This window comes from Mirounga leonina, unplaced genomic scaffold, assembly GCF_011800145.1.
Source record: "Mirounga leonina isolate KUSES-001 unplaced genomic scaffold, KU_Mleo_1.0 Mir_170, whole genome shotgun sequence".
In the NCBI taxonomy this organism is placed as follows: Eukaryota; Metazoa; Chordata; class Mammalia; order Carnivora; family Phocidae; genus Mirounga; species Mirounga leonina.
The window spans coordinates 610,144-620,501 of record NW_023270433.1 but is presented as its reverse complement, the minus strand read 5'-3'; the positions used below and the strand labels follow the sequence as shown (position 1 = coordinate 620,501).

The 10,358-nt window shown below is 55.9% G+C and overlaps 1 protein-coding gene across 1 annotated transcript; it reads left to right on the top strand.

Annotated features, from left to right (window-relative positions):
• The first annotated feature begins 1,220 nt into the window (after positions 1–1,220).
• TOR4A (torsin family 4 member A) lies at positions 1,221–5,039 on the top strand. The gene is made up of 2 exons (XM_035015368.1): positions 1,221–1,863; positions 2,572–5,039. The coding sequence occupies exon 2, from the start codon at positions 2,609–2,611 to the stop codon at positions 3,896–3,898; it is 1,290 nt and encodes a 429-aa protein (XP_034871259.1). The 5' UTR covers positions 1,221–1,863; positions 2,572–2,608; the 3' UTR covers positions 3,899–5,039.
• The last annotated feature ends 5,319 nt before the right edge of the window (positions 5,040–10,358 follow it).

Below are 10,358 nucleotides of genomic sequence, written 5' to 3'. Positions count from 1 at the left end.
GTGGATGAGCTATTCCTGGGCATGCCTGAGGGTTGGATGTCGTGCAGGTGGGCAGGTACCTTTTTTTTTTTTTTAAGATTTTATTTATTTATTTGACCGAAAGACACAGCGAGAGAGGGAACACGAGCAGGGGGAGTGGGAGAGGGAGAAGCAGGCTTCCCGCCGAGCAGGGAGCCCGAAGCGGGGCTCGATCCCAGGACCCTGGGATCATGACCTGCCACCCAGGCGCCCCAGGCAGGTACCTTCTTAAGGGCATTTCTGCCTTTGTGGGCCACGGTCTGGATGCTTGGCCCTGTCCCTGGGAGGAGGGACATTCTTAGGGAGGAGACCTCTGTGGGTGCAGGTGCTGGGGGGTGGTCCCCCTCCAATTTCCCTAAGAAGCAGCCAGGCAGGACCTCACCCCCCCCCCCCGCCCCGGGCTGGGTCGTAGGACACCCGGGAAGCCTGAGAGTACCGCCTGCCCATGTGGTGGGTAAGGTGCCCAAGGCCCCAAGTACCTGCCCCTGTGCAGAGGGGGGCAGCGGGTCCTGGGGAGCCAGGGCCCACAGCTGGAGAGGAGGATGCCGAGGAGCAGTGCAGTGCTTTCTCAGTGCGGTGACCCTGCCTGAGGGCACTGAACTAGTGGACAAACAGGAACTCCCCAGCCCATGACCAATATTTCCCAGATGCAGGTCGTGCCTGCCGGTCACAGTGAGGTTCAGGAAAGCTACAGAGGCACTGGGCAGGGGGGCCTGTGTGGGCAAAGGGAGGCTGGGGAGGGACAGGGAGGCTAAGAGGATGAGGTTGAGGGACCCCAGGCAGGACAGCCAAGGGACTCTGGACTGCCGGTGCCAGAGGGACACAGGGCCAGACTAGCTTTGGGCACACTGGGTTGATGAACTCTTAGGGAGGACTGCAGACAAGCCTGGGCCAAGACGTGGTGCTTCCATTGGTCAGAATGGGAAGAGGAGAGGGTCATTCAGTAAGGCCCATCTTTGCAGAGATGGGAATAGGGCTGGCGGCAGGGACACAGGAACCCCCACCTGCCACATCTTGGCCTAAGTTCTTTCTAAATTTGCTCCCTGACCAGGATGCTGAGCTGTGCATGGGGGTCTTCCCCCAGCTCTAGAATTTCTGTCCCAGTGTGCTAAACTGTCCTTGGGGTGGGTGGGTGGGAGATGGGGGAAGAGGGAAGGGGAGATGGAGGGAATGGAGCCTCAGACTGTGGAAGAGGAAGAGGGGGAGGTGAAGGAAAGGAGCTCTACTCTAGGAGCCCCCAGGTTGGGGCCAGGGGAGGGGAAGAAGGGAGGGATTGGGGAGACCCCGCTAGGCACATGGTCCCCTCTGCTCTTGCCCTACTCCCCTCCCTGTGGGGGGTCAGGTGCAGCAGATGTCCCTGGGGAGGTAGGGGTTCTGTGGAGGACGGACTGAGATGCAAGGGGCTGTGGGATCCCAGGGGAGGGGATGCCCCCCCAGCCTTACCAGGTGGCAAGGACGAGCCAAGAGGGTTGTAGGGCCGAGGAGGATAGGTGACCGGAGGGCCGGAGGATCTGGGCCAGCCAGACAGACCTCCCCCTCTGGCGCCTCCGTCCAGCCTAAGTCCCGCCCACTTGCCACACCCCTGACTCACTTCCTTTGCCTAGAAGCGGAAACCTCCCCAGAGCTTCCTCCCCTCCTAACGAACGCACCCCAGGGACCCGCAGGTGTTGCTTTCCTCCAGGCCTGAGCTGGCCCAGCGAGGGCCCTGACCCCACTGGGACCCTCCCCAGGAAGCTGGTGTTTTCTGTGTCCTGAGTTGCAGGCCCAGCATCTGGCCTGGGCAGGGGACTGCCCTTCCTTGGTGGGCTGGGGGGCCAGCAGGAGCTTAGCCTGACACAGCTGCAGGTATGGGGCGGGTTGGGGACCAGGGGCATCTGTCCTGCCTTTCTTCAGCTCTGTCTCCTCTGTGGCTCTTTTCCTCCTCCTCTGGCCCTTGTCTTTTTGTCCATCTTTCCACCCCACCGCTCTGGTCTCTGGGGGCTCCCTGCTGGCCACTCCATCAGTGTGTTCACTGGAGGGATGTGGGGGGTTCCCAGTTTGGGGGTGGGGGCGAGGCCAGATTCCCCCCCAAGTGTTCTTAAGTGTGTGGGGGAGGTCTCTGGAATCTAGGGGTGCTTGGGCCTCTGCTTCTCTTGGTTCCCACTTGGGATTCAGAGGGCCCCTGGCGCCTGGCAGTCGGAGCTGTGGGCGGGGGAGGGGGCGGGCAGCAGGGTCGGGCCTTGACCCATCTTCCCCCCTAAACGGCGCCTAGTTGGCAGCGACTTCTCCTCCAGGAAGCCGGGTGGCTTCCCGATAAGCTGCGCCCGCCCCCCTCCGCCACTTCCTCAAGGCCCGCAGCTGTTTATGGGAGGACCCGAGAGATTTGCATTGGGGCCCCGCGGGGAGCCGCTTCCTGGTCAGCGGGGCGAGACTCAGGCTCGGCGAGGCCGGCACCAGGACCCCCCGGCCCCCGCCGCGCTCCCTGGGGACCTCTCAGAGGGGCGAGAGCATTCGGGGGAAGGGTCCCAGTTGGCCGGGCGAAGCCTGGAGACCCTCCCCATCTTCCTGTTGCAGGGAGGGCGACCTGCATGCCGAGCGCCGCCTCTGCGCCATGGACGGCGGCCAGCCCAGTCTGGAGCCCGCCGCCGCGGGGCCCGGCACCCCCGGCCCGAGCGTGATCGCGCCGCTGCGCGCCGTGCTCCGCCTGCGGCGCCGCGTGTGCCTCCTGCGCAAGCGGCGCCTCCTGCCGCCGGGCACGGGGCCGGCCTCCGGCGCTGGAACGCCCAGACCCGGCTGCAGCTCCAGGGCGCCGCACGCTGACCTGGGCCGGCCGCAGTTCTTCACCTTCGACGGCCCGGCGGAGCTGCAGCCCAGGACGCCGCGCAAGAGGCGCCGGCGCAGCCGTGTGGTGCTCTACCCCGAGACCTCGCGCAAGTGCCGGCCGCACGCCGAGCGCCGGAGCCGCGCGCAGCGCTGCCTGTTGCTGCTTGTGGCCATTGTGGGCTTCCAGGTGCTCAACGCCATCGAGAACCTGGACGATAACGCGCAGCGCTACGACCTCGACGGGCTGGAGAAGGCGCTGCAGCGCGCCGTGTTCGGCCAGCCGGCTGCTGTGGGGCGCATCGTGGCGCTGCTGCGGGACTACCTGGCCACGCACGTGCACAGCCGCGCGCTGCTTCTGGCGCTGCACGGGCCCAGCGGCGTGGGCAAGAGCCACGTGGGCCGCCTGCTGGCGCGCCACTTCCGCGCTGCGCTCGAGGGCGGCGCGCCCGTGGTGCAGTACCACGCACGCCACCACTGCCCCGAGCCGCGCGCTGCGCAGGCCTGCCGTGAGGAGCTGGCGGCGCTCGTGGCCGACGTGGTGGCGCGGGCCGAGGCGGAGGAGAAGACCCCGCTGGTGGTGCTGGACGAGGCGGAGCTCCTGCCGCCGGCGCTGCTGGACGAGCTGCATAGCCTCCTGCAGCCGCAGCGTGCCCACCGCTTCCACAACGCCATTTATGTGCTCCTCAGCAGTGCGGGCGGCTCGGAGATTACGCGCTTCGTGCTGCAGAACGCATCCCGCGCGCTGCCCCAGCCGCGCTCCGACGGCGCCCGCGATGCCCACGGTGACCGGGCCGGGGCGGCCGCGGCGCAGGCCGAGGAGGAGCTGCGCGCCCGCCTGCGGGCGCTCCTGGTCCGCGAGCACCCGCTGTGGCAGGCGGCGGCCATCGTGCCCTTCCTGCTGCTGGACAAGCAGGACGTGGTCAGCTGCTTCCGGGACGAGATGGCCGGGGAGGGCTTCTTCCCAGAGCCAGCCCGCGCCGAGCTCCTGGCGGCGCAGCTCAGCTACTACCGCGTCGCTGGCCGTGAGTTCGCCGTCACTGGCTGCAAGCAGGTGGTGGCCAGGGTGAATCTCTTGTAGCACAGGAGCAGCTGGACGTGACGGACGCTAGTGGGCACCGCAGGACTTCTGGGGTTGTTGGTGGCGGTAGGAGGGAGGGGACCCTGGGGATTTGCCTGAGGCCTCTAATAAATCCGTCTCTAGCCCCATTGCCCTCCCCCACTCGTGGTTCACCCTGGGGCCGAGGGAGGCTGGTGGGGGTGGGTCAGTTCTGTGCCCCCCACTTCCAATAACAATTGCCCCGTTCCAGCCCCCGATCTGCCACCTCCCAATCCTTAGATCAGCCCACATTCCTGAGCACCTGCTGTGTGCACCTCATTGCAGGCATCCCAGGAGGCAGGCGGTCCAGCCTCCACGGTGCAGAGGAGGGATGGCCTCAGAGAAAGTGCGTGGCTCCCAGGGTCACATAGTTGGTCCCCTGCACTGGATATGACCTCAGCTCTGTGGGGCGCCTGCAGCAGCCATCAGTCGCACTCACATACACTCCTGTCCAGTCCAGCCCTTGCTCACCTGCCCACCCCCTGGGCCCCGAAGTCCTGGATGCTCCTCCGGCCAGGAGAATCCCATGGACTCCCTGGATTTCTCCTGGACTCCTGCCCCCAGTAGCTCCCTGGAAGGCAGGATGGGTGGGAGTCTCCACACAACGAGTTGATCCAGTGGAATACCCTGAACGCTCTGGAAGGTGGGGAGCGCTCTCTCAGGGTGACAGGGGCGCTGACTTCTCGGACTCCCCTGCCCTGGTCACCAACTTGCTTCAGGACACCGAACGGGGGTAGGCCTCAAGGTAGAGATCCCTTAGACTCAACTGCAGAGGTTCTCAGGTTTTCGGTCCCCCAAGACTTTTCGGGCGCTGTGGGCGCCTTTTGCACGTGGCTCCCGGAGGGCAGTGGTTGCGTCCAAGCGGACCCCACTTCTCGCAGCCCCGCTTCCCGCGAGCCCTGGGGTGGCCTCAGAGCTGCCGCTCGGTGGCCGCGCGTGGTCGCGGGGACACGTGCACAGACGCCGACGACGCTGACCGCAGCTATTGCCAACGGGGACTCGGGGAGCAGAGGTGAAGCTCTAGTTGAGCCGGCGCGGGGCTGTGCGCGCCCCCCCGCCGCGGCAGAGCTCAGCACGCCCCCGGAGCCCCGCAGACCCGGCAGACTGAGGCTCCCGCGTGGGGGGAGCACCCCGCGCCATCCCTTCTCGTCCTGGCGGTCGGCGGTGGCGGCCCTGGGCCGAGGTCTGCCGGAAGGAGAGGGAAGCCGAGGGAAGCCGCACGGGGCGGGGCGGTGGGGGGGGGGGGAAGCACGGGGACCCGGGGCCCAGGTGGGAAGGGCGGAAGAACTCCCCGGGGCCGGGGGGTGGGCGCAGGGGGAGGGGACCCTTGGAAGCCTTGCTCCCCCAGGGGGGTTGGGAGGCATGGCCAGCTCTGTCCACCGACCGCACTTGCTGGGCAGCTGGGGACAGGAGCCCCAGTCTCTGAGGCCGAGTAGGTGCCAGAGGGGGCCGTGTCCAGTTCGGAGGCCCCGGCACGGCCCCTGCATCCGGGTGTGGGCGACAGCCGCTGCGTACTGACGACTTACATTTCTCTTGGGACTTTGTCGTGTGCCTTTTCATGTGTTTTTATATCTTGCTTTATTTTTATTTTTTGGTAGTGGTCCCCCTCAGGGTCCCATCTGTCTCCCTAATAGGTTGGCAGTTATACCCCGAACCCAGGACTTACACCCTTACTTGGGCAGCAACCCGACTTGTGGTCAGCTGAGGGCCAGTCCACCCTCTCCCCGCTCAGGGCCGTCTCACCGCGAACTTAAACTCCGTCCTTTTATCCGACTCCGCATTATCAGACATTATAGTTAATTCTTATTGATTTTTAAATTTTATTTTATTGATGTATTTATAAACTAGTTCCCTCTTTTCCCGAGGCTCTGTAATTCCCATTCTGCTAGAAACTGGGTTCCAAGGTTCTCTCTGTGCAGGTGGGACAGTTTCCCGGCTGAGGGTCAGTTTGTTTTCCCTGGGTCAAGACATCCTTCTTGAAGAGTTACTTGGCTCTTCTGGGGCTTTTTTCATTAGAACTTGGTTTTGTCAAAATCTTTTCTTCTTCTTCTTTGTCTTTTTTTTTTTTTTTTTTTTTTAAGCAGGCTCCATACCCAACGTGGAGCCCAATGCAGGGCTTGAACTCATGACCCTGAGATCAAGACCTGAACCAAGATCAAGAGCTTAACTGTCTGAGCCACCCAGGCACCCCTGGTTTTGTCAAAGTCTTTGGAAAATCTTTTAGGATCTGAATTGGAACTGCACTGATCCACAGGACAGTGTGGGGAGTGTGACTCCGTCACCCTGTGATGCGATTGACGAGACCTGATTCACAAGTTTGAATACACCTGTATAATGTTCTGCTGACAGGTCTTGCTCACTTTTGTGAGATTTATTCCTAAAAACCAAATAATGTTTGGTTGGTATTGTAAAGGGTTAATGTTGTCTAATATAACATACATCTAGAAAAGTGGATAAAGCAAAATATATATTCAAACTTTTATCACAAAGCAAGCACCCATCCAGGTCAGGAAACGGCGTGGCCAGGCTCCTAGGAACTCTCCACGCCCCTCCTCCTCCCGGCTCCTCCTCCCCACCCCAGGCGATGACCAGCCAACTTTCCACCGAATTACAGCCTTGTGGCCTTCATACTTCAACCACCTAACTTCACAACTCTAACCAGTCTGGTTTAGTTTGTTTTTCATGTTGTAGCTTTCCTGTTTGTTTAATTCAAAACAAAACAAAACAAAACAACAGAACACCTTGATTGAAGTATCATTTATATACCACAAAATCGACTTAAAAGAGTGGATGATTTAATGATTTTTAGTAAATTTGCAGACTTCTGCAAATATTGCCACAATTCAGGCTTAGGATCTTTCCATGACCCCAAAAAGATCCATCCTGCTTATTTTCAGTGAATACCTGTTTTCCCCCCTCCCTCAGACCACCGCTCATTCTGTCTCCCGAGGTTTGCCTTTTCTAAAAGGCTTTTCGTATACGTGGACTCTTTTTAGCTTTATGTGTCTGACTTCCTTCCCTTAGCATACGGCTTTTGGGGTTCGCCCAAGCCATAGGGCATGGCTTCTAGGAGTTTCTAGGAGCCTGGCCATGCCCTGTTTGCTGACGTGGATGGGTGCTTTCCTTTCTGCTGCTGACGAGTGTTCCATTCCGTGCACCAGACTCATTCCGTGGCAGATGCATCCTGTGCACATTTGGGTTGTTCGAATTTGTTGGCTGTTATGAATAAATTGTGCAAGGAACACTTGCCCCAAACTGTGTGGACATACGTTTTCCTTTACCTGGAATAAATACCGAAGAGTAGAATTGCTGAGTCACACGAAGAACATTTTGTGTGATTTTTTAAAGAAACTGCCAAACTGCTGCAATGTGGCTGTACCATTTTACACTCCATCGGCAGGCGGTGTGTGGGGATGAGGCTTCGCCGCATGCTCGCCAGCACTTGTTACTCTGACAGTCTCTTATGTGACATCCGTCCCAGGGGTGGTTTCGGTTTGCGTCTTCCCAGTAACTAATGGTCTTGAGCATGCTCCACGTGCTGCGTAGACAGTCACTTTATTTGGGTGGTCTCGCTGATTGTCGACTTGCGAGAGGTCTTTATATATCCCGGCCGTAGGTGTTGGATCGGATGCATGTGGAAAATGTTTTCTTCCAGTCTATAGGTTTTTCTTAATTTTCATAATTAAAAAATGCGTTTTGGGCGCCTGGGTGGCTCAGTCGTTAAGCGTCTGCCTTTGGCCAGGTCATGATCTCAGGGTCCTGGGATCGAGCCCTCATCGGGCTCCCTGCTCTGCGGGGAAGCCTGCTTCTCCCCTCCTTCTCCCCCTGCTTGTGTTCCCTCTCTCACTATGTCTCTCTCTGTCAAATAAATAAATAAAATCTTTAAAAAAAATGCGTTTTGAAGTGCAAAAGGGTTTAATTTTTATGAATCAAATGTATCCGTTTTTTTTCTTTCATGGATTCCGACTGGGGTGTTTCTTTTTTTTTTTTTTTTTAAGATTTTATTTATTTATGTATTAGAGAGCGAGAGAGAGAGAAACAGCATGAGAGGGGAGAAGGTCAGAGGGAGAGGCAGGCTCACCGCTGAGCTGGGAGCCCGATGCGGGACTCAATCCCAGACTCCAGGATCATGACCTGAGCCGAAAGCAGTCGCTTAACCAACTGAGCCACCCAGGCGCCCCGGACTGGAGTGTTTCTAAGAACTCCTGGCTTACACCCAGATCATAAAGACTTTCCCCTGTGCTTTATTCTAAATGGTTTTAAGGTTTTAGCTCTCACATTTAGGTCTATGAACCATTTTGAACTAATTTTTATGCATGGTGTGAGATGAAGGTTGAAATCAATCTTACTGCATGTGGATGTCCCCTCACTATTTGTTGACAAGTCTGTCCTTTCTCTGTTAAATTGCCCTGATGCCTAAGGCAGTTAAAGTCCCACAGAGCAAGAGCATCTGTGGGAGAGCTCCATGAGGGCAAGCCACGGGGAAGGGCCGGCTGGGCTCCGGTCTGCCCGAGCTGCCGGGGGTGGTGTTCCAGCTCTGCTCCTAAGTCTTTTCAACAGATTGAATCAGGCCCACCCAGGTCATGCAGGATCATTTCCTTTACATAAAGTTGATTGATTCGGACCTGAATCTCCTCTACAAGATGCCTTCGCAGCAACACCCAGATTAGGTTTTGATTGAGTAACTAGCCAAGTCGTCACCTACAACTGCATCATAACACCTTCATCAGAAATTAACCGGGCACGAAGCTGAGGGCTTATCTCCGGACTCTCGGTTATGTTCTATTGATCTGTGTGTCCGTGCTTATGCTGGAGTCACGTCCTTTTGATTTCTGTAGCTTTACAGTTAGTTTTGAAATTGGAAAGTGTGAGTCATTCAACTTTGTTCTTAGTTTTCAGTATTGTTCTGGCTGTTCTGGGTCCTTTGCCTTTCTATATAAATTTTAAGATCAGATTGCCAATTTCTGAGAAGAAAACAACAACAACAACCCAATCCAAAACCCAATTTCTACATTTTGATAGAAATCACATTGACTCTAGAGATCAGTTTGGGGAGAACTGCCAGATCAATAATATTGAACTTTCCAGTCCCCGGACTTGGAGCTGCTCAGGCTCCCAAGTCTTCAGTTCTCTTCGAGATGAGGTGTAGCTCAGTGTGCAAGCCATGCACTTCTCCTCTTCAGCGTATTCCTGAGCACGTTACTCTTTTTGATGCCATTGCAAATGGAATGGTGCTACGGTCACATTCAAGCTCTTCATTAATGGCATATAAAAACAAAATAGAATTTTGTATATTGGTCTTGGATCCCGTGACCCTGTGGAACTTGTTTATCAGTCCTTTTGTTTTGTTTTTTGTTTTTTTGGTATGAGTTTCTTTCTTTCTTTTTTTTTTTTTTTTTAAAGATTTTATGTAGTCATTTGACAGAGAGAGACACAGCGAGAGAGGGAACACAAGCAGGGGGAGTGGGCGAGGAAGAAGCAGGCTTCCCGCCGAGCAGGGAGCCCGATGCGGGGCTCGATCCCAGGACCCCGGGATCATGACCTGAGCCAGGGGCAGACACTTGACGACTGAGCCACCCAGGCGCCCCAATTGGTATGGGTTTCTTAGGGTGCTCAACATATGGGATCATGTTTCTGCAAATAAAGGCAGTTTTGCTTCTTCCTTCCCAGTCTCTATGCCTTTTATTTCTGTTTCTTGTCTCATGTACTGCCTGGAACTTCCTAGTACAATGTTTTAGTCCAGAAATGTGGTATTCCTCTTCTTAGGGGCAAAGCATCGAGTCTTTTACCATTCAGTAGGATGTTAGCTGCCAGGCTTTTTGTAGTGTTCTTTGTCAGCGTGAGAAAGTTTCCTTGTATTCTTTGAATGTTCAGAGTTTTATGAATGGGTGTTGGATTTTGTCAAATATGTTCACCTATTGAGGGGAACATGTGGTTTATGTTCTTTAACTTCTTTTTCTTTTCTTTCTTTCTTTCTTTTTTTTTTTTTAGAAAGAGAGAGCGCATGTGTGTGCATGCGGGGCTCGATCTCACAACCTGAGCCAAAATCAAGAGCTGTACCCTTAACCAACTGAGCCACCCAGGTGCCCCTATTTTATTGATTTTCAGATGTTAAACCAACCTTGAATTCCAGGGATAAATCCCATTTGGTCATGGGGTATAATCCTTTTTATGTGTTGCTCGATTCAGTTTGCTAATATTTTGTCGAGGATTTTTGCATCTGTATTTATGAGGAATATTGGTCTGAAGTTTTGTTTTCTTGTGATGTCTTTGTCTGGCTTTGGTATCAGGATAATTGTGCTGGTTTCCTGTTAATGCCATAACAAGTTGCCACAAACCTAGTGACTTAAAACAACACAAATTTATTATTATCTTACAGTTCTTCAGGTCAGAAATCCAAATTGGATCAAAGGAGGCTAGAATCATGGCATCAGTAGGGCTG